Below are 23,456 nucleotides of genomic sequence, written 5' to 3'. Positions count from 1 at the left end.
ATAATTTGTTCCCCGAGCCATTTAGTTATCACTTTGCCTTATGGCAAGGTGCTCCATCATGCTGGAAAATGCTTTGTTCATAGCCAAACTGTTCCTGGATGGTTGGGAGAAGTTTCTCTCTGAGGATGTGTTGGTACCGTTTTTTATTCATGGCTGTGTTCTTAGGCAAAATTGTGAGTGAGCCCACTCCCTTGGCTGAGAAGCAACCCCACACATGAATGGTCTCAGGATGCTTTACTGTTGGCATGACACAGGACTGAGGGGAGAGCTCACCTTGTCTTCTCCGGACAAGCTTTTTTCCGGATGCCCCAAACAATCGGAAAGGGGATTCATCAGAGAAAATGACTTTACCCCAGTCCTCAGCAGTCTAATCCCTGTACCTTTTGCAGAATATCAGTTTGTCCCTGATGTTTTTCCTGGAAAGAAGTGGCTTCTTTGCTGCCCTTCTTGACACCAGGCCATCCTCCAAAAGTAGTCGCCTCACTGTGCGTGCAGATGCACTCACGCCTGCCTGTTGCCATTCCTGAGCAAGCTCTGTACTGGTGGTGCCCTGATCCCGCAGCTGAATCAACTTTAGGAGACGGTCCTGGCGCTTGTTGGACTTTCTTGGGTGCCCTGGAGCCTCCTTCACAACAACTGAACCCCTCTCCTTGAAGTTCTTGATGATCCGATAAATGGTTGATTTAGGTGCAATCTTACTGGCAGCAATATCCTTGCCTGTGAAGCCCTTTTTGTGCAAAGCAATGATGACGGCACGTGTTTCCTTGCAGGTAACCTTGGTTGACAGAGGAAGAACAATGATTCCAAGCACCACCCTCCTTTTGAAGCTTCCAGTCTGTTATTCAAACTCAATCAGCATGACAGAGTGATCTCCAGCCTTGTCCTTGTCAACACGTACACCTGTGTTAACGAGAGAATCACTAACATGTCAGCTGGTCCACAAATGCAGTGAATTTTTTTTTATGGGGGGGATTCAGTTAATTTTCATGGCAAAGAGGGATTTGCAATTAATTGCAATTAATCTGATAACTCTTCAAAACATTCTGGAGTACATGCAAATTGCCATCATACAAACTGAGGCAGCAGACTTTGTGAAAATGTATATTTGTGTCATTCTTAAAACTTTTGGCCACGACTATGTGCCAGATCAAATGTTCTTCAGGCTGAGTAAACATGTTGCATAATGATATATGGTCAGAGGGGGCACTCTCATCCATTTACTTCAGTCTAGAACAGCAATTCAGATACATTCAGCCTGGTTGAATTAAACAAGGTTAGTTGCACTGTTCAAAGTGAGCACACTGCATTACATTGTTGCTAGTTTATTTTTCACTGTTGTGTAACTTATCAACCACTACCATTAATACTGAAACTAGAGTACTACTCCTTCTCTGATGTTGTATACAGATGTAGGATCTTCATTTGTGCAGGTTTGCTACAGCAGGAAAATAATGCTGCAGCAACAGGAAATGTGAATTATAATTAATGGACATTTTGTAAGAGTTGATACATTTTCATAAGGAAAAATCAAGTCTGAAATTTCAAAGTGGAAATTAAACTTCAGAAGCCTTTTTAAGCCTAAAAACAAAAAATACACATTTTAAAATGTCCTGCCTTTGAGGAAAGTTCTCCTGCAACAGGGTGATCTGATTAAGAGCCTACATCTGTAATATATATTAGATTAATATAACATATATTAGATGTAGTGTAATAAACCCATACATTTATGGGAAGACTGACTGGCATTAAGAAGTTTGTGCCATCAGCCTTTTCAACCGAGACATTTTTTCTGGTGAGAGCTGGTGGGGAACAGACGTACAACATATTGGGGGTAGACAATATTTTAATGTCAATTTAGATATTAAATGCACCTCAAAATGTTTTTCTTCTTCTAATTACCATGTGGGGGTGGGGGGGGATGGGTGTTAAAAAAAAACATGAATACAAATTTAGTGACTGGACTAAAGTCACTTTTCTTTTAACAATTGCAACAACATGAGTAGATCTTTGGTACAGTAATACAATTTCATCATTGTGACATCACTAAGAGTCAAGGAACACAAACTAGCAGCTGCCTGGCTCCAGAGGTCAAATCACCTGTCTTGGTCAACGAGAGAAGATTTGAAATAGACAAGATGGCGGCATACACATTGATTTAAATTTAGTAACGGCGCACTTTCGAAATTCAAACAAACCCCCTGCAACTAGACATGGACGTTTAGAAGACACTGGTTGTCAGGAATTGAGGAAGTGTCGCCACGTTAAGGTTGGTCAAAAATTCTCTGTTTTACGCCAAACAGTTAATGGAGCATCAGGATCTTATCACATTAGTCCATTACAATCTGTTAGCTAGGGTCAAAGGTGTTACATAATAATCAAGATCACTTCGGGTAAATATAATTCTGTGCTTTAGATGGGAAAATGAAAGATATGAAATAAAAACACAAAGCATTTAAAAAAACAAGTCAGTGCTAGAGATTTAAAATAATAAGCACTCAGTGCTGAATGTCTGTTTTCTGCAGCAACAGTTGTCCTCTTCAAAGGGAATCATTGATTCTGAGACTTTCGCATTGCCACTCCATCTTCTTAATCTCGCCCACCCAGCCAGCTCAATCGGCCGTTGAGCTGGCAAGATTATTTTTATACTACAGGACGAAAATGTGTACTATAGTACAGGAGTTGTGAAACAATCTTCCTTCTAGAGAGTTCTGTCCTCTACAGTGCTTTCAGGGCAATAGCAGCCACAACAGGTGGGGTGAGGTTCACAGAACCCCAAACCGTCACAACTCTATGCTCGCCGCTATGGGGACCCGTGTTTTGTTTTTCAGTCAGTCTTGTGCAAATTTGTCAAATGTTTTCTTACGTTCAATGCCCCTTAAAATGGGCAATGCAGCCCATTATTTACAGTAAAAAAGTGCACCAGTTCACGGTGAACATATTTTGGGCTTCAGTAACAAAACTATACTTTCTGTTAAAATAACATGAAAAATAGTCATTTTACATGTTTACAGAAGTTCATTAAAAATCAAATAAAAACAAGCCTGCTTGCTCAAAACTATGGGAAATTGTATTACAGATCAAAAACTCATTACATTCGGTTGCTGTTAAGTTATCGGTCCAGTTTTTCAGTGCCAAATGTGTTGTCATTGATCAGGTATAGAAGGATCGCTCCAGCTTTTCCATCCATTGTGATCATGGTTTATCTTGAACCTTCAGCAAAGACTTCAAATGAAAAGTCATTTTCTCACGGCTGTGGTCGGAATGTTGGGGGACAGTTTTACCAACCCAGTGACTGGGTGGTTTGGGCAGGACACTTGGAGACGGGGGCTCGCTGAATTTAGCTCCAGCATAGATCTTCTCTCCGTCTTTGAGCTCCTCCTCGGGTACAAGCTCAGCTGGGGATACATTCACGATCTTGGCACTGTCAGCTGAGTTGAAGGACTTCTTCTCCTCTCGACAGAGGAGCTGGAAGGGAGCAGAGGGTGGCTTCTGGTGGCAGCTGCTGTGGTTTTTCATTACTGAGAGAGCATTGCCAGGTGCATTAGAATGCCTACTCCTATGGCTCCGGGTGTTCAGATTCTGGGCATCTTGATTGTGTCTATTGAGGTTGTGGACAGACTGGCCTGCTAGTCCTGTGGCTCTCTCCACTCTCCCACTTTTTGACTTCAGTAGCTGGGAGGAAAGAAAAACTAAATTACAATCTCACAAGGGTCAAAACCATTCTAACACTGTTATGCAAATTGATTGCTAAGAAGAACACTTGAGGAAAGAAACAATTGCCAGTTCCATCTAATTTGTGTCAATGCCTTTTGTTAACATCTCAGGAACTGGCACATCGCCAGCATATTGAAAGCCTTCAAAACAAGTAACCTAAATACCTCTAACACGTCTATTCTGGTCAATATTTTTTTTTAAACAGTGTACAATGTGAACCTTATTCCTATAGGTCCACTGGTAATAATACCAGTGCCCGATTCCAAACATGTACACGCCGTTAGAAGTGGAGTTAACGTACGTCATTTTTTCCATTCAAAGTTGGCAGGCAGTCTCGTTTGACTCTGCCTAGTTGTCGTTCATAATCACTCTGGTACGTTAACCTTGTGAGTGCACTACTTTAGAACGGGGTCGTTGGTTGAATATCAGTGTAAATATGCAAACGTTGAGTTTTTAGCCGTCAAAAATAAAGTAGGGGAAGGACTCCATCCCACTGTTTCAAGCGAATTTGTGTAATGTTTACACTATGAATGGTGGTTAATGGATACAAAGTGGCATTCTATTTCATTAAGAATAAACAAATAAAACGACATACAAATGTACACGCACAGAAAAAGAACGAAAACAATCTCGTTCTCAAATTAACTCAATTGTATACCTCTTTCTTTGTTCCCTGCTTAAGATTGTGAAGGGTCAACGCAGTCGCCTGGGTCCGGTTGGTCGCGAACTCGGCACTGTGCACTGGGGATTTCGAAACTGCGACATTGTTGTCTGCCAGGTGCATGGGGTTGATCCTCTTCGGTTTTTGCTGTTGTGTCCGCTGTAACCCCAACGTTGTCGAACGCAATTTTCTCCCACCTTTCTTCAACATTGCTTGCTTTGGTTTGCTTAGGCTGGCCCCGACATGGTGGGATGTCAAAACGGGTGGCTTATTGTTTTTAATATCACTTAGTGATTCGCCCAACATGACTTCAAAGTCCCGTGAAGGTGGCGAGGGAGGACACATCGACGAAATTAGAGAACTTTTGAAAAATAGTCAGGCAGCGTTAAGTTATTTACCTTACCACTTCGCTATCAACAGCTAACAGTAGCTAAAGTTTGTCTCTAGCTCGTCGCTGGCGGAACTGAAGTCTGTCCAAAAACCTCTGCAGTGTGTTTTTGATAATACATTGGAGACGAGTTCAACGATGTTGATGGCGTAGCTAGTTTCCCAATTCTACGCGAGGTTTTAGAAGACTCGAGATGGCGAAGAAGCGATGGACATCGCATCGCGCATGACAACTTCCTAACTATACACGCTACTCGCAAAACCCCGGATGTAGGTAGCCGCCACTTTTTAATTGGATAATGCAGGAGAAGCACGAAATGCAGACCTCCCACGTTGGAAATTATTTAATGTATGTTGTCATTCATTCTCATGATGGGTACTTTCCGAGCATGGGGATATCTATCTGACTGGCCGCCTGCCTCTCTGTCTGTCAATGTAACACAGCAATATAATCATTTTCATTACACATAGAGATGTTTTCCAGACACACATGATTGTTTCTTCATGTGTCTGTCCTCTGGGCCAGGCAGCCAGCACTGTTTTAGTATTCAGATCCCACCGAGGGAGGACATGCAAGCTGTTGCTGAGCTCTTGTACATCTGCTTGCCTGGTTGGATCCAGCAGCATCAAATCCGCTAGGCAACAGCTGCTGCCTGTGTTGCTGGGCGGGGCGAGGGGGGGGGGGGGGGGGGGGTGGCTCATCACATGAGCAGACCTTCAGTGATTGGTCATCCTGATCAACATTTTTTCCATCAAATTTTCTTTTCACACGTACACACACAAAGATTATACAATGAGTGTTAAGATTTGGTGGTCTCATAGTATAGTAGACAGCTGTCCTGGTCACATTTCCCCTAAATTAAGGGAATTAAAATTAATCCTATCATGGGCATATTTGTGCTCTATTCCTCTGCTTCATGAGCATGTGACATTTTCAACCTCTCCCTGACTGAATAGACCTCTCCCTACTGCCTCAATAGATCCACAGTTGATGCAATCTGAATCGTACTCCACACTGCCCTTTCCCACCTGGACAAAAGGAACATTGACTACAGCTCAGTGTTCACCACCATAGTGCCCATGAAGCTCATTACTAAGCTAAGGACCATGGGACTAAGCACCTCCCACCGCAACTGGATCCTGGACTTCCTGGTGGGCCACTCCCAGGTGCTAAGGGTAGGCAACAACACGTGGGCCACGCTAATCCTCAACACTGGGCCCCTCAGGGGTGTGTACTTAGTCCCACCCTGTACATCCCTGTTCACCTACGATTGTGTGGCCAAACAAGACTCCAACACCATCATTAAGTTTGCTGACTACACAACAGTGGTAAGCCTGATCACCGACAACGATGAGACAACCTATAGGGAGGAGGTCAGAGAACTGTCAGTGTGGTTCCAGGACAACAACCTCTCCCTCAATGTGAGCAAGACAAAGGAGCTGATCGTGGACTACAGGAAAAGGCGGGCCGAACAGGCCCCCATTCTCATCAACGGGGCTGTAGTGGAGCGGGTCGAGAGTTTCAAGTTCCTTGGTGTCCACATCACCAACGAACTATCATGGTCCAAACGCACCAAGACAGCCGTGAAGAGGGCACAACAAAACCTTTTCCTCAGGAGACTGAAAAGATTTGGCATGGGTCCTCAGATCCTCAAAAAGTTCTACAGCTGCACCATCAAGAGAATCCTGACCGGTTGCATCCCCGCCTGGTTTGGCAACTGCTCGGCATCTGACCGTAAGGCGCTAGAGAGGGTAGTGTGTACGTCCCAGTACATCACCGGGGCCAATCTTCCTGCCATCCAGGACCTATATAATAGGCGGTGTCAGAGGAAAGCCCATAAAATTGTCAGAGACTCCAGTCACCCAAGTCATAGACTGTTTTCTCTGCTACCCGCATGGCAAGCGGTACCGGAGCGCCAAATCCAGGACCAAAAGGCTCCTTAACAGCTTCTACCCCAAAGCCAGAAGACTGCTGAGCAATTAATCAAATGGCTACCGGACTATTACATTGACCCCGCTCCATTTGTTTTGTACACTGCTGCTACTCTCATTTTATTATCTATGCATAGTCACTTCACCCCTACCTACATGTACACATTACCTCAACTAACCTGTACCCCTGCACACTGACTCAGTACTGGTACCCCCTGTATATAGCCTCGTAATTGTTATGTTATTGTGTTAATTTTTTAAAATTATTTTTGAATTTTTTACTTTAGTTTTTTGGTAAATATTTTCTTAACTCTTCTTGAACTGCACTGCTGGTTAAGGGCTTGTAAGTAAGCATATCACGGTAAGGTCTACAATTGTTGTATTCGGCGCACGTGACAAATAAAGTTTGATTTGATTTTGATATGCACAACCACACTATTGCACTCAGGTGAGCAACATTACATGATCAGATATGGCTACATCTATGCCTGTCATGAGCTAGGTCATGAGGGATATGGGCCGGATATCTTATTTACATTGTTACATTGTTATTTACGTGTTGAATGGATCAGATATTGTATTGGAATCCCTTTTGTATCTACAGTATATGGCAACATCAGACCAATAATATATAATTAATATTCAAATTCATACATATGATATGAAGGATGGCATGGAGAGCTGCATGGATGAGGCATGTAGAGATCCTAAAACGGAGAAAGGTTCTCCCTTTGTTGGAAAGTAGTTGGTTGACATTGTTTCAGATTGAGTGGAAAGAAAGAGCAATGAAGAGACACATTTCAACCTTCATAATACAACTATATTGTGTCTTAGAAGCAATACATGATGACAGACCATCCCACCTGTTTTGTTGTGTCCCTAGAAGCCAAATCTAACTAATGTAGCAACATTTGTAAATATATATATTGTATGTCTGTGCAGTGGTGGACCCAATTGTCATACTTGAGTAAAAGTGGGATGACCAGGGATGTTCTCTTGATAAATGCGTGAATTTGAAATGTTTTCTGTCCTGCTAAGCATTCAAAATGTAACTAGTACTTTTGGGTGTCAGGGAAAATGTATGGAGTAAAAAGTACATTATTTTCTTCGGGAATGTAGTGAAGTAAAAGTAAAAGTAGTCAAAAATATAAATAGTAAAGTAAAGTACAGATTTGAAAAAACTACTTAAGTAGTACTTTAAACTATTTTTACTTAAGTACTTTACACCACTGTGTTTGTGTCATATTTTATTGCGGTTGTACAACTTCATAATTTACAAAATATTCTTCCACACATTAAACAACGAGGAGTTTTGGGGTTAGTCTACCACCTAATGGTTATTTTAAGTAACTGCCATCTAATGGCAAAACAGCGCGGTGCACACTGGGAGAAATTGAGAATTAGATTTGAGTTCGTTCATGGACATTTATTTGGGTTCTTGAGAAAACGGAGAATTACCTCGACATTTGGACATTGAGCAACCGTGAGTAAAAAACTACACGTGGATAAATATTCGTATTCCTGTATTAGACCATAAGGACTGGGTTAGGCCCTACATCTAACAAAATCAACCTAATTTTCAAGGCCCCAAATCCGCAGAGCATTGGCGCCCGAGAGCTCGCGGTGAAGGGTGATCACCCAGGAAACGTTACACCGATGTTCAGCTGACGGACTTGCTGTGGCTAACGTTAGCTACATCCTCAGTTTGTGAAATTACCGTAGCCACTCTTGGGCAAAATGTCACACACTGGGCCTCCCCCTCGATGGCGGAATTGTCCTAGAAGAGGACAACCTGTAGCAGGTGAGTTGCGAAAGCTTGTTGTGTTGCTACAACGTTGGCTAACGTTAGTAGCCACAATACTGGTGTTGTGGCGCACAAGCTACCTAGCTAACATTATCTGTCTCACGTTGTATTTTCACAAGTCAATGATTCAGACCTTTTCAAGGCATTTCGTTTGATCTACTAAGTATGTACTGGACGAGAACCACGCGTTACCTTAGACTAGAGACAAAATCCCTATGCTAACGTTTTGTTAGCCCTTGTAGGCTAGTAAATTACATCACGTGTCACAACAAACCAGCATACGCATGTATTCATGTTAAAATGACTTGCCCAACAAGAAAAACTGACTAAACATGAAGCTAAAATAAACACTAATGGTCGGTGTTTCTATAGCTACCCCAGCAAAAAAAGGGTGTGTGTTTTTGTATTTAGGATTAGCCAGCCAGATTAGGCTACATGAAACGTCACATGCCATTCGTTTAGAATCATAAAAATTAATCATGCTTCTAGAAACCACATCTTCACAATACGGGAGATGGGTCATAGTAACTGTTAAACTTGACAATGCTATTTTCATCATCTGTAATGTATACGGACATAACTCACATGCTCCTAATAAGACCATTTTACCCAATTTACCAGGGAAAGTACAGGATTTAAGCAACAAATACTCAGGCTTTTCTAATTACTTCAGGGGATTTTAATTAAACACCTGATGCATCTACTGATCGTTTTCCTCCTAGAACGAGTCAAAACCCTCAAAATAGTAACATTATCATTACATTATGCAAGGATCTCTGTGTTGAGGATGCCTGGTGTTATTTCAACTCTGATGCTAAGGGTTTTACCTGGACCAACAAAACTGTCATGTAAATCTAGAATAGATTTATTCCTAATTTCCCCTTTTTTGTTACAATTTGTTATAGATGTAGATCACCAGTTGGCTCCCATTTCTGATCATCACTTGATTTTCCTGAATTTACAAGCTACTAAAAAAATCAAAAGGTACTCGGATATTGGAAATGAAACAACACACTTCTTAAAGATACAACTCTCATTGAAAACATCATCATTAGCTAAAGATATTTTTGCAAGAAAATACTTGGGTCATGGAAGTAGATGGGATGGATGGAATTTTTCAAATATAAAGTCAGTGGTAGCCATGAAACGCACCAAAGAGCTGATGCACTTAAAGAACCTTAGAGAAAAGGAGATGATGAGCAAGCTTGACAGTTTTCTAAAGAAAGATCATCTATCTGAAGAAGAGGAGTCTGTATTCAAGTCTTTACAACTAGAATCTGAACAGCTTTACAAGGATCTGGCAAAGGGTGCCTTTGTAAAGTCAAGAGCAAAATGGATTGAAGAGGGGGAAAGAAACACTAGGTTACTTTTTTTGCACTTGAAAAGAGAAACTACAAGAGAAAATCTTTTACTGCACTCCAAAATTAATTATGTTTTATGCAAAGATCCCATTACAATATCATAATTTGTCAATTCCTTTTATGAAAACCTTTACAGCTCTCAGTTTCAGGAAGATTGTTGTGAAAGCTACATATGCCACATACAGAATTATGTCCCTGTAATTGAGGATGATTTCCACTCAGTTTGTGATTCACCTGTGTCAATTGAAGAAATTAGAGAGGCTCTGAATTCAATGAAAAAAGGGAAATCACCTGGCCCTGATGGCCTGTCAGTTGAATTCTATACACAGTTTTGGGAGTTACTAGAATACCCAATTTTCAATATGTTTCAAGATTGCATTAAAAATGGGGAAATGGTCTCCACTATGAAACGGGGCCTTATTTCATTGATTCCGATGCCCGATAAAGACCCTTCTCTCATTGACAATTGGAGACCAATTACTTTATTAAATGTTGATTACAAATTGATTGCTTTGCTTTTTGCCAAAAGATTACAGAAAGGAATAGATACCATTATAAATTAGACTCAAACAGGATTTATGACGGGCCGTCACATAAGCTCTAACATTCGTTTAGTCTTGGACCTTATAGATTATTCAGATGCAATTGACTGAGATAGTTGTCCTATTTTTGGACTTCTGTAAAGCCTTTGACACAATTGAACATTAATTTCTCTCTAAACTTTTTGGATTTGGTGGGAAAATTTTATTAAAGTAATTTGCATGTCTTACAAAGATATAAATAGTTCTGTGCTACTAAACCTTAATATTTCCAAAAGATTCAGTATCAACTGAAGTGTATGACAGGGATGCCCAATTTCCCCATTTTTATTCATTTTGGTTGTGGAACTTCTATCTCTAGATATTCTGAATAATGCACATTTGTGTAGCTTAACCATTTTTAACAAAGAAATCAAAATGTCCCAACTGGCTGATGATACTACTCTTTTCTTAAGAGACAAAGACCAGGTCGCCCATGCCCATAATGCTATAACTGCATTTTCTATTGCATCATTCAGGATTAATATGTTTCTAAATGTGAAATCTTATATTTATTTGACTCTGATGATAAAGAAATAGAAAATATTCCTGTAAAGGACTGTGTTAAATATTTAGGAATACATCTGTCAAAAAACCATTTAGTCAGACAACATTTAAATTTCTCTCCTAAAATTAAGATAACTAAAAATATATTTAATAATTGGCTACAAAGAGATCTTTCTATACTTGGGAGACTTCTGTCCAAGGCAGAGGGACTGTCTTGTTTTGTGTACACCTCATTATCGTTATGTGTAAATCCTGCTACTGTAAAGAGATCAATAAGACCTTTCTTGTCTTCATCTGGAAAAATAAGTCTCACAAACTAAAAAATCAGTCCTTTCTAACAAAAGAGCTGAAGGCGGTCTAGAAGTGTTGGATTTTGTTGACATAAATAACACTTTCAAGATAGACTGGTTGAATTTTTTTTTGATCAATACTGATTCAATATGGTATTTCATTCCAAATAATGTGTTTAATAAATTGGGAGGTCTTCAATTGTTACTGAAATGTAATTATAGTCCTGAAAGATTACCTGCCAAATTGGCTAGGTTTCACCAACAAGCTTTAATGGCCTGGAAAATATGTTTCCTGCACAATTTTTCCCCACATAAAGCTATTTTGTGGAATAATTCAGACATAAGGTATAAGTCATTGTTCTACCCCAGCTTGCATGAGGAAAATTGACCTTGTTCTTGATATTTTCTACAACGATGGTAATATTCTCACATATTAACAATTTATAACATTGAAAGAGTTTCCAATACCTTTCAGAGAGTTTATTTATGTGATCAAAGCCGTTCCCAGTGGTCTAACTACACGAATGAAAACTCATCTTAGCTTTGGTAATGATCACAAAGTTTATCCAGAACTCAGATTGGAAGGCGTGGGCTTACTTGAGAGAGCTTGTTGTAATAAATATATATAAGACAAATTCTTCATTCACAAAACCAACTTACACCGAGAGGAAAGTTTTTTTCTGGAACACGCTTATTCCTGACATTGTCTGGAAAAATGCATGGTTAAGGCCTTACAAATACTGTATACCAAACAAAGTTATGGAAGTGCACTTCAACATTTTACATAAGATATATCCATGTAATTCTATGATATCCAAATTTGTGGCTATAGATGATATCTGCATTTTCTGTGAAAAAGGTGAGAATCTGTCTGTTGTTCTTTGAATGTAAATTTGTGTCAGAATTTTGGGATAACCTTGCAAAATACTTATTTACCATTATGAACAATGCCTATGTTTTTGACATGAAAGATAAATTATCTTACTATTGCAATGACAACAAGACCACTGAAATTATTGCACTTTAAAAAAAAAATTATTCTTGTTGCCAAATACTTTATACACAAACAAAAATTCCAAAAGTCTATACCAAAATTATTATTTTTTCTGATTGAGTTCAACTATCTAATTAAAACATTAACCCTAGTGAATAACAACAAGAATAACATTTTCCTTAATCATTATAATAAGATTTTTTCAGAGTGAATACAATTGCACTAAAATTATTTATTTTTTGTATGTATTTTCTTGTTAATACCTGTGTTTTGTTAGACATGTTTGATGTAGCAATGTAAGTTGATTTTTGTATTATAAAAAATAAAATATATCATGCTTTACGTTTTATTTAATGCAAATTGGCCATTAACCATGTCACGACGTATGGAAAACACAGGGCAGTGAGTGTAGTAGATACATGAGTGGTACTGTTTTCATGGTGTCTGCATATGTTGTGACCTGTCTGCGACCCCTCTTACTTTTACTGTCTCACCAGGTAAATTCCTGCCAATGAAAACTATGTTGGGCCCCAAGTATGATGACAAAGTGCCAGAAGAGAACCGGTTTCATCCAAGCATGCTTTCCCAGTATTTAAAGAGTCTAAAGGTATGTCTTTCCTGATGTTGAAATGTGTTTATTAGTAATTGGTCTCGGTTTGGGAAAATATACTGTAATGACCCTGGGTTTATAAGAGCGGATATCGAGTCTGCCGCTTGAGCATGCTTTTGGGGCACAGTGTGCTGAACTTGGGGCTGGAAGGTTGAAAGTTCGAGACCTGCTCCCTGCCTGTTTCATTACATTGGTGTTAGAAGTGATCGGACTTTCCATCCATGGACGTGCGTGTGCATGGCCAGTGAGTGCATTCCTATCAGACATTGAGACGCAAACTAGTGCGAGGACGTGCTCTTTGAAAAGAGGGAGTTGTGTCACGACCCTGGGTTTATGAGCGCAGATATCGACTCTGCTGCTTGAGCCTGCTTTTGAGGCACAGTCGATGGCGCGCTGGACTTTCGGCTTGAAGGTTGAGGGTTCGAGACCTGCTCCCTGCCTACTTCATTACAATACATTTGTGCTCAATTCATCACTGTAGTCTAATGTCAACATGTTTTGTGTCTTCTCTAGGTTAAAATGGGTTTGCTTGTTGATCTAACAAACACTACTCGCTTCTATGACCGCAACGAGATCGAAAAAGAGGGTGTTAAATATGTGAAGCTTCAGTGCAAAGGGTATGTATGAGTGACCTGTTTTTAAAACTCAAGATTAATTGTCTGTTTACACATACAAATGCCACTAGCTCAAAATAATGATATAATTTCTTGATTGAATATGTTGTGATGAGTTCCTTCCTTGTTTAGCCATGGAGAGTGTCCTTCAGCGGAGACCACTGCGATGTTCATCAGACTATGTGAGAACTTCATGGAGAAGACTCCAACTGAGTTAATAGGTAAGGAATGTTTGTACTGGACCTGTACATTTCTTCTTCGTTGTCAGACTATGTCCCAGGGTCTGGCGTGTTCTTCATGTGGAAAAACATGTTATTTTTGAATTTTTTTGGTGTCGTTTTGGTAAGAGTCGTGAGGTGTGATTCATTTACGTTTTAACCTGGTGCAACAATATCCCAAATAACAGAAGTCTCCTCTTTGGGGGCGTTGTATTATAGCATATGCCTTCATATCACTACAAAACAGAATTTCAAAGTAATAGTAGGTCCAAGTTTGTACACTAGGGGGAGCCAGGAAATAACTACCAACAATTTCTCATCTTATCAGTCACCCTCTCTTCCTAATATTCTTTCAGCTCTTTATGATATGATGCATTTTGTGTTTGTAAATACTATAAAACAGGTTTGCAAAATGTTATAAAAGTAATCCCATCTAGGTCCTCCTGAGTTAGCGCTGTGGTCTAAGACACTGCATTGTAGTGCTTGAAGCTTCACTACAGACCTGGGTTCGGTCCCAGGCTGTGTCACATCCCAGGCTGGGTGTCATTAGCCAAGCGTCGCCCGGTTAGGTGAGGGTTTGGTTGGGGGGGCTTTACTTGACTCATCGCGCTCTAGCAACTCCTTGTGGTGGGCCGGGCGCAAGCAGCCAGACTTCTGGCGTTAGTTGGACTGTTTCCTCTGACACATTGGTGCGGCTGGCTTCCGGGTTAAGCAGGCGGTTGTTAAGAATTGCATGTTTTGCATGTTTCAACTATCACAAACAGATGTTCCTACACGACCAGGATGCTTTAAATGATTCTCCTGATGTCTAAGTTGTTGCACTGCACTGTTCCCAAGGACACTATGGCTGTGTCTTACTACTTATTTACACTGCAAAATGTGTACCAATTGTACTACATACTATTTAGATCATACTGTTTAGTGATTAAGAGCGTTGGGCCAGTAACCGAAAGGTTGCTGGTTTGAATACCCGTGGTAACTAGGTGAAAACTCTGTCGATTAGCCCTTGAGCAAGGCACTTAAATGACAAATCTAAATGTAGTGTAGTAAAAAACGAATACAGTAAGCAACAAATATCAGCATACTAGGATAATCCTACTCAGAATGCGTAATCTAGTGTGCCATTAAGTTAATTCCTGCCACTCGTTCATTTTGGTACAGTGCGTCTCCTCCACTGATTATAAGCTGTTGTCAGACACACGTGGGTCTCTAAAGACGATTCCCTTCCTCAGTAGTGTGCAGCGAATTCTAATAGATGAAAAGCCGAAAGGAGTATGACATCCTGGCATTTAAAGCATACTACATTTAAAATATTTCACATATTATAAGTCTTTGTTTTTCGGATACCCAAAATGCGTACTATTTAGAATGCAAGTACGGGTATTCAGACATGGCGTCTTTTGGCAAAGCTCCGTCCAAGGCTACTGGAGCACCGAGGTGTACTTCCAAACTGTGACCAGCAGGGGGCTCTGTGGCACTCTGTTGTGGCCTCTGATAGTGCAGTTCCACAGCAACCTGTGTTCCGGCTGCTCGCCCCTCAGTGCCGTGTTGTAAATGAAATTGTTGGAACCCCAGGGTAGAATATATGAATGTCATTATAAAAATGTTGTCTGTCGGCCACCCATTGATATTTATCTGTTCTCTCTGGTATTAATGCAGACGTTGAAATTAGACAGCAGGACTGGTGAATGTAACCCTATTTTTTTTGGGGGGGGGTAGTTCAGCTATGAAATTAGCAGACAAATTTGTTATCAAATAACATTTCCTTGCATCATTCCTCCTCAAATAAAAATCCTCATCATTACCGGAGACTTAATCTCCATTTCCATCTTCCCCTTTAAAGTTGATAGAAACCGCTGAATAACAATGGCCGAGGCCCCCCCCCTCTCAAATTACATTTCGATGCTGATAGATGCTTCGCCACTGACATACGTTTTAAAGAGTGAAGTTTTGTTTGCCCCTATTATACTTCCCTGCTTTGGAAAATAAATTAACCGATTCCCTGTGTGCCCTGGCTGTTTCTCTGTCCTTCCTCCACCCCTCCCCTAACGTTAGATTGGGTCTGCCGTTCGTATTCGCAAAGCGACTCAGTGTAAGAATGCTGACCTAGGATCAGGTTTTCCCTGTCCGGTCATTATCTAAAAAAAGCTTAAACGGATCCTAGATCAGCACTTCTACTCTGAAATGCTTTATGAATACGGGCCCTTTGTGTATGTAGCATAAACTCCAGACATAGTGTCAGATAGTGGCTGGTGAACTGGTTTTACAGTAACTGTCCAGTGTTTTCAGATTTCTATGAAATATGATCTTTATTTACTTACACTATGAGTGAAATTGTCCCCCCCCCCCCCCCCCCCCCCCAAATGGTAATTAAGTATGTTAAAAAGCTGTTTTTCTGTGTTGGAATGGTGTGGGCGTACCCCAACAACAGAATGGTCTGGGTATATACACCGGTCATTCAAAATATTTATGCAAGTAGACCACTGATTGGCCAGCTCATCTTTCTCTAGAGCTCTTATTTGCAAGCTGGTCCTCCTCAAGAAGATGACATCATGTTCTGTTTGATGTGGGGTTATTTGTAAGTTGTTTTTTACCCCTGCAATTTATGCTTTGGCCATAAATGTGTTTTGACCCCTTTCTGTGTTTGCAAACGTTGCCGCACAAGGGCAATGCTCGCAAGTTGGTGGCAGAACACGGAAGGGGATCTTATAGGATACCAGCATAAAAAGATAATGAGTGCGTTTCACACTACTTTTGTATTATAATTGGATTTTAAGGCTCGTATGAATATCCTGCTTAATATAATGTTTGGTCATTGAACATCAACTGCTTTATACTTTTAAAAAAACACTTCAATGGCTATTTGGCTAGCTTTTGCTACAGCCTATTTTCAATTAGCATTCTAGCTAACAACTACTGCATCCCACATTTTTATTTGTGAAAAGATCACAACCAAATATAATCTTAGCGACTGTTCAAGAAAGAATCAAAACTGTGTAAGCATATCAGAACCCCAAAAAGGTATTTTGTTTAGAAGTAATGCAAACGTAAATCTAGGGTGTGTTGAATGGGCGCAGATGATGATGGCTTTGTTACTGCAGCCAGGAGTCGCACACATCTCTGCGTGACGTCAGTGTGTTGTGTACTGGAACGAGGTCTATAGGACGAGTCAACATTATTTGGATGTGCGTTAACAAAATATCACCTTTTTAAAAGTGAGATTTTCAATGGGCAGTTACTTTAAAACCCCTTAGAGTCGATTGACGCACATGATACAAAATCTCCAATATCCATTAGTTTAAGCTAGAGAGATCTGCTGATGTCTCACTTCTGCATCTTTAGTGAAAGGTGGCAGAGCTAGAGCAGTGTTTGTCAGTCCGTGAGACATCCCGAAAATCGATCTTCTCACGATTGAATAAAATCTATGCTAGTATAGAGAGAGTTTTGTGCCTACCCCAAGAAAGGTGTTAAATATGTAAATAAAACAACAAATATATCTCCTAGAAATTACAGACACTTTTTTTACGGTCTTTTGTTTTGCCATTTTATGAATGTCATTCAATGCGTTTCAATGGGATTTGGTACTAAAGGCCAAATTTAATATTTTATCAATTGAATCAATAAAGTTTTTTTTTTAATGATCCATGGTATGACCATCCCCCACCTAGAGAAGCATCGCCCAGCAGACAATTAGGGGTCTCAGACCCAGTGGGTATTATGCATAGCCAGGCCACCAGTTCCACCACCTCCTGTCTTGACATATAGGATTCACGTCATGCATGTAATAAGATGGTTAGAAAGTGACAGGGTTATTGGACTGCCTCATTTGTGTTTTGTTGAATACAAGTGTGTGTGTGTGTGTGTGTGTGTGTGAGCACACCAATTGTAGTGACAGATGGGCACTTTGCTTTATTGAAATGTGCAGTGTCTTTCTCTCTTCTCCCACAGGTGTCCACTGCACGCACGGCTTCAACCGGACAGGCTTTCTGATCTGTGCTTACCTGGTGGAGAAGTTGGACTGGAGGTAAGGCCTAGCCATCCCGATCAATCAACACCCCACAGAACTGTGTTTATCACACATGACTTCTGTGTGTGTATCTCACTGCCAAATCACATGTTCCAACATTGACCACACAACCAACACAATTCCCAGAGTGGTATGGCTTGCATCACTTCTGTGCGTTCAGGATGGACCCCTGCAGTCCCCTTAGGGGTGGAGCCATGCTGCTGTGGAAGCAGATTTAAGCCTTGTGGTTGACCGGGTTGGGTTCTATCAGAGACTTCTATTACAACTATTTCTACCTGCACAAACCATATGATAAGCGGCAATACAAAACTGGCCACTTCATTGAAACAGCTCTGCAATAGAAGTCTCTGGGTTCTATATACAGTACCAGTCAAAAGTTACGCGCTGACTCATTCAAGGTTTTTCTTTCTTTTTAAAAAATGTCTACATTGTAGAATAATAGTGAATACATCAAAACTATGAAATAACACATGGAATCATGTAGTAACCAAAAAAGTGTTAAACAAATGAAAATATATTTTAGATTCCACAAAGTAGCCACCCTTTGCCTTGATGACAGCTTGACTGTGTCCCAAATGTAATGTCACAAGGAGGGATGCTGTCAGTGTCAATAAAGTCTCGCTTGGAGAAAGACAGAGGCTCCCAGGCTGGTGGTGAAGAGTCAACTCCACACCTGACACCAGAGGTGCTGAATCATTTACTGCAGCGGAAAATAAAGGCAGGGGATGATTGTGTCTTTAGGCAGGAAGAGAATGTGTATTTGTAAATGGGTCTAGTAAAGGTTAGCGGAATCTGTAAATTCCCTTGGGCTCAGTGTTGGAGGTATAGGCAGGATGAGGATGAACAACCTCATTCCCCCCCCCCTCCCCCATTTCCTCTGGTTAAATAGTCCCACAGTACACACAGAGAGAGTCTGAGATGTGCATCAGTTCTGGATGACAATATCACATGTGGTTTATATTTCCTTTCTCACACTGTCGGCCACAGAATCAGTCAGCAGACATACAATAACTACTCTGCTACTTAGCAGCGATCTGATCAGATACGTTTGTTGAAGGATTTTTGACAGGGTTGGCCATTGGTTAAATAGGACTGTTGAGCTGAGACGTCTAGTACACTGATGGCTCATTGACATCCTGTCTCTAAGGAGGTCTGCTGTGAGGCTAGAGCGCCTGACTGATGTTTTTTTTGGGGGGGGCGTAAACAATTGTTTTTATTGGATCAAGGTGATGTGGTGGCAACCAGCGCTGAACAATAAGTTTTTTTGGGCAGCTGTCAGCGCAGCCAGCCAAACCTTGCATTGTTTCTCGTTCAGCTGCGTACCGCAGGGCCCTACCGTGCGACCATTTTACTTGCATATGCGTCTAAATGTTTTGCTGTGCAACCTGAAATATTAATTTAGGAGCATTAGTGCGCCTAGAAAAATGAAGCATTCTAACTTTAACTTTTTTAATTGTGCTCCTGAATTTCTTTGTGTGCGCCTTCATTTTTCTACTTAGGTGCCCACGTGCTCCTTGTAATAAATTTTAAAAAAGGTCAGCGTAGAGCCCTGTACCTGAATCATCATTAAGTAGAAGAGGAATCGGTTCAAGGGGCACAGTTTTCTCAATCATGTCAGACTGAATAGGTTACACTTTTCAAATCTCATGACAATCCAGGGCCTGACTGATGCTCTGTTGTGTTCCTCTGTGTGTCTCTTGATGTGGGTCAGTGTCGAGGCGGCAGTGGCTGCTTTCGCCCAGGCCCGTGCCCCTGGGATCTACAAAGGCGACTACCTCAAGGAGCTCTTCCGTCGCTATGGAGACGTCGAAGATGCCCCCGCCGCCCCCGCGCTGCCAGAGTGGTGCTTCGACGACGACGACGGCGACCAGGACGACGATGGCAACGTGATTGGCCACGAGTCTCAGTCAGGCCCCTCCTCCTCTGAGTCGGCGCCGGGGAAACGGAGGAAGGAGAGACTAAAATTTGTGAGACTCAGACTGACTGACAAAAGAGAGGGCACTGGGGAAATGGGCTGTTTCCAAGTAGAGAGGCTGTGTCCCTAATGGTAAACTAAACCCTATATAGGAAATGCATTGCCATTTGGGATGCAGTCTGAGAGTGATCGAGCACTGGGGAAATGGGCTGTAGCTTAGGAGCTAAGAGGGGATATCCATTGGTTCTGCTCCAGATGACACACAGCTCATGTGGTGTGACTGAGAGCCGCGTGGGACCCTCTGTGATATTGGCGCTCTCCAAATGTACATCATATGCCTCTTAACTCGGTACAAGAGGAGACTCCTCTGAAGTGATACAAATGAGGGCAAATTTGCTTAAATCCCCAGAAAGATATAAAAAAAAGATACGGGGCCATCATCTATTTTTCAATCTGCATCCCAAATGGCACTCCTAACTCCTATTTAGTGAACTACTTTGGACCAGGGCACATAGAGCTCTGGTCAGAAGTAGTGCACTATTATAGGGAATAGGATGCCATTTGGGACATAGTCTGTCACATACCCAATGAGTGCACCACACCATGGAATGATGGCATTAGATAACAGAAAATCTTCCCCAAATGTAATTTCTGGGCTGTTTCCCCGAGCTGTTAGGATTGTGTGTTTTGAATAGGACGTCAATGTATTTTAAAAAATGTCTTCTCCCAAATGTCCAAGTCCCAACCTGTTGTGTGCTCTCTCTTTCTCAGGGTGCTATATTCGTGGAGGGGGTCACAGTGAAAGGCGTCACACAGGTCACCACACAGCCTAAATTGGCCGAGATCCAACGGAAGTGTCAGGAGTTTGCGGAATGGGAAAAGTGAGGATTCTTTCTCTCTACTGATCTCTTTCTCAATCTCTCTCTCTCTGTCATATATCCCCTTCTAGTAGCACTGTGTGTGTGCGTGACTCACTCTTACTGGAGATTTCTATAGGCTTTGTACTGTTATAGGCGTCCGCATGCTTCCCATCCAAAACAGTTTGTGCATATTTTTTTGTGTGTATTTTTAGGATATATGTTTTCTTACCCCTTTTTCTCCCCAATTGTGTGGTATCCTATTGGTAGTTAGTCTTGTCCTATTGCTGCAACTCCTGTACGGACTCGGGAGAGGCAACGGTCGAGAACCGGTGCGTCCTCCGAAACACAACCCAACCAAGCCGCAGTGCTTGTTGACACAATGCTCACTTAACCCGGAAGGCAGCCGCCCCCAATGTTTCGGAGGAAACACCGTACACCTGGCGACCATGTCAGCTTGCACTGCGCCCGGGCCGCCACAGGAGTCGCTAGAGTGCGATGGGACAAGGATATCCCAGCCGGCCAAACCCTCCCATACATAACCCGGACGATGCTGGGCCAATTGTGCGCCGCCCCATGTCTCCTGGTCGGCTGCGACAGACCCTGGACACAAACCAATTTGTGCATATTTTGTGACTTTTTTGGTCTTCGGCAAGGGTTTTTTCGGCTGTTCATGCACTCGCCATTTTTTCTTGTGACATGCCGAAGGTTGGTAGCCGAAGTCTAAGGCCCTTCGTTGGTGATTGGTCAACAGTAAGGATTCTTCAATTAAGTGTTTGTCATTCAATGAGAGACTCGTTTTCATTCAATTGAGAATTACTGAACCAAACATCTTAGCTGGAAGTAAAATTGTGCGGCTAAGTCCGTGGAACAAAATAACTCAAGAAATCAAATATATTTTTTATAATCTTAGATGAATTTGGACTTTTTTGTTGAAGTGTACACTGGCTACGGTGTCTTGAGGGCGAGACTACTATTGCCCCTTTTTGTCTCGTTTTTCAAGATAAGGTCTTAAGGGAGTATGTGAGGCACAGACATTCACTTCGCCAAGCTGAATTCTGCTAGGAGCAAACCGAACCTAGTATGCAGACGCCTTAAGCGGTACAAGGGTAGGAAATTACTGGTATGTCGTAGGTGTCTTTTTTTCTTTACTAGCGATATGGAGGAATTGTGGTGTTTCAGCTCTACAGCATCATGTCTCATATAAGAGAGGAGTTTCATGTAAGAGTTTTATAAAGCCGTCTGAATTTCCAATCGCTGATGTTCTCACCAGGACATTGTTGATAAAAAGGGTATTCTGTGTGTGTTCTAGGTCCGGGTTTCCAGGTGCTCAGCCCGTGTCCATGGACAGGCGGAACCTTCGCTTTCTGGAACAGAATCCCTACAAGGTCAGCTGGAAGGCCGACGGCACACGGTGAGTCCCTCGTCTTTTGGTGTCCTCTCTCCTCCTATATGACCACAAAGGGCTCACAACAGGTTGGTTAACACACTTGTAGAATTCCTATCCAACTGTGCTTCACTGGAGGACTTGAATATGAATCAATTTGTGCAGTGGATTTGGCTATTTAGCTGTTTTCTCTCCTCTCCCTGGTATTTATCTTCTAGTCCTCACTGACAATATGCAGGAATATTATAGTGTGCAGCACATGCCTTTTTATATGGCAGTATCTGACTGGGCACTCAGCACTGATCCCCTGGCTTCATTTATCATTCATTTTCCTGGCCTTTTAGTCAGGGCTGTGAGCTGAATACTAACATTGTTCCCGTACACTGCAAACATGGATTTTAATCGTCTTCGATTAGCCCAGCGCACTTGAGTGGCAGCGCTACTCGGTTTGTGTGGAGGTTGGCTTTAATTGCAGATTGGCTAGACAGAGGAAGCCACAGGAGTAGCCAGGGGCTGTGGCTGTCTCCCACAAATCTCCTTCCCACTGGAATAAGACTCCCAACAGACTAACACAGATCATCTTTCCAATGTGAATTGTTTTGCCTTCCCATACCCTGGAGGCCAGCGTCCTGTCCAGGGGCTGTACTTGTTTTTAGTATTCTCGCGGCCTGTGCTGAAACACTTCCTCTCTTGATACGCTGGTGAATATTTCATGAAGCAATGCAGTCAATTTGAGAAATTTGACATATCAGTGCTTTCATTTCCTGAGGGAGTGAGGTGAGTGGTCAGTGGAGACCTGGCACCCATCCAAGAAGGAACTACCTTGTCCAACCAGCTCTCTTCAGCTACCAACCCTTGGTCAATGTCACTGATGGGGGTCCTTGGCGCTCTGGGTCTTTTCGAAGAAAGGCCCCAGACGCTCGTACTTATATAAGTGAGAAGAATCAGGCCTACCTCAATCATTTAGGGGCAATTCCCTTTGTCGGTACAAAGGCGGTCCATAGGCTGATGGCAGGCCGTGCTTAGAGCAGATTTAGGTTTTCCAGCGCCGAGATGGGTTTCCCATCTAAAACTCCTGACTGTGTCCCAAATGGCACACTATTCCCTACACAGTGTGCTACTTTTGACCAGGGCCCATAGGGCTAGTGAATTATATAGGGAATAGGGTGCCATTTGGGACGCAGACCCATGTGCTGTTCAGATAAATGAGAGTAACTTGTTTTCTCCTGAGAGCCCAGCCAGGCCTTTTTATTCAATTTGCAACGGCTCGCCTGTGGTGGAACCACTGCCTTCCCGCCCACTGCCTTCCCGCCCACTGCCTGCTTGCCTTTCAGCTTTCCTCCAACCACTTCTTACAATGTTCCTTCATCTTATTGCTACTTTAATGCATCTCCAATCGCTTATTGTACAGGAGATGAAACAAGCTCACTCTATGGCTTTTTGCTTATTTGTTTCCCCTGGCCTGCATTCCAAAGTACATTATGAATGAGCCCTTGTGGGTTGGAAGCCATGGTAAATGTTCAAATTGTTGCTCTGTAGTTTTTGTTGTTGTAATATCAATTGGGATTGAGTCGTGCCAGTTCATTCATGCATGACTGAG

General features: G+C 41.9%; 2 protein-coding genes across 2 annotated transcripts in view; one reads left to right on the top strand and one right to left on the bottom strand.

Annotated features, from left to right (window-relative positions):
* Positions 1–1,825: 1,825 nt before the first annotated feature.
* Positions 1,826–5,007, bottom strand: LOC139407032 (proline-rich nuclear receptor coactivator 1-like). The gene is made up of 2 exons (XM_071150322.1): positions 4,373–5,007; positions 1,826–3,672 (listed from the first exon to the last, which is right to left on the bottom strand). The coding sequence occupies exons 1-2, from the start codon at positions 4,718–4,720 to the stop codon at positions 3,193–3,195; spliced, it is 828 nt and encodes a 275-aa protein (XP_071006423.1). The 5' UTR covers positions 4,721–5,007; the 3' UTR covers positions 1,826–3,192.
* Positions 5,008–8,059: 3,052 nt separating this feature from the next.
* The window catches only part of LOC139407036 (RNA guanylyltransferase and 5'-phosphatase), a 142,780-nt gene continuing 127,383 nt past the window's right edge, over positions 8,060–23,456 (top strand). The window contains exons 1-9 of the mRNA XM_071150328.1: positions 8,060–8,177; positions 8,279–8,495; positions 12,726–12,835; positions 13,352–13,455; positions 13,585–13,673; positions 17,619–17,694; positions 19,409–19,664; positions 20,384–20,493; positions 21,782–21,883. Coding sequence (XP_071006429.1) covers positions 8,432–8,495; positions 12,726–12,835; positions 13,352–13,455; positions 13,585–13,673; positions 17,619–17,694; positions 19,409–19,664; positions 20,384–20,493; positions 21,782–21,883 — 911 coding nt within the window. The 5' untranslated portion in view covers positions 8,060–8,177; positions 8,279–8,431. The remainder of the gene's footprint in view (positions 8,178–8,278; positions 8,496–12,725; positions 12,836–13,351; positions 13,456–13,584; positions 13,674–17,618; positions 17,695–19,408; positions 19,665–20,383; positions 20,494–21,781; positions 21,884–23,456) is intronic.

Source organism: Oncorhynchus clarkii, chromosome 4 (assembly GCF_045791955.1).
Source record: "Oncorhynchus clarkii lewisi isolate Uvic-CL-2024 chromosome 4, UVic_Ocla_1.0, whole genome shotgun sequence".
Lineage (NCBI taxonomy): Eukaryota > Metazoa > Chordata > Actinopteri > Salmoniformes > Salmonidae > Oncorhynchus > Oncorhynchus clarkii.
The sequence above is the reverse complement of the archived record's forward strand: the minus strand, read 5'-3'. Positions and strand labels throughout refer to the sequence as shown.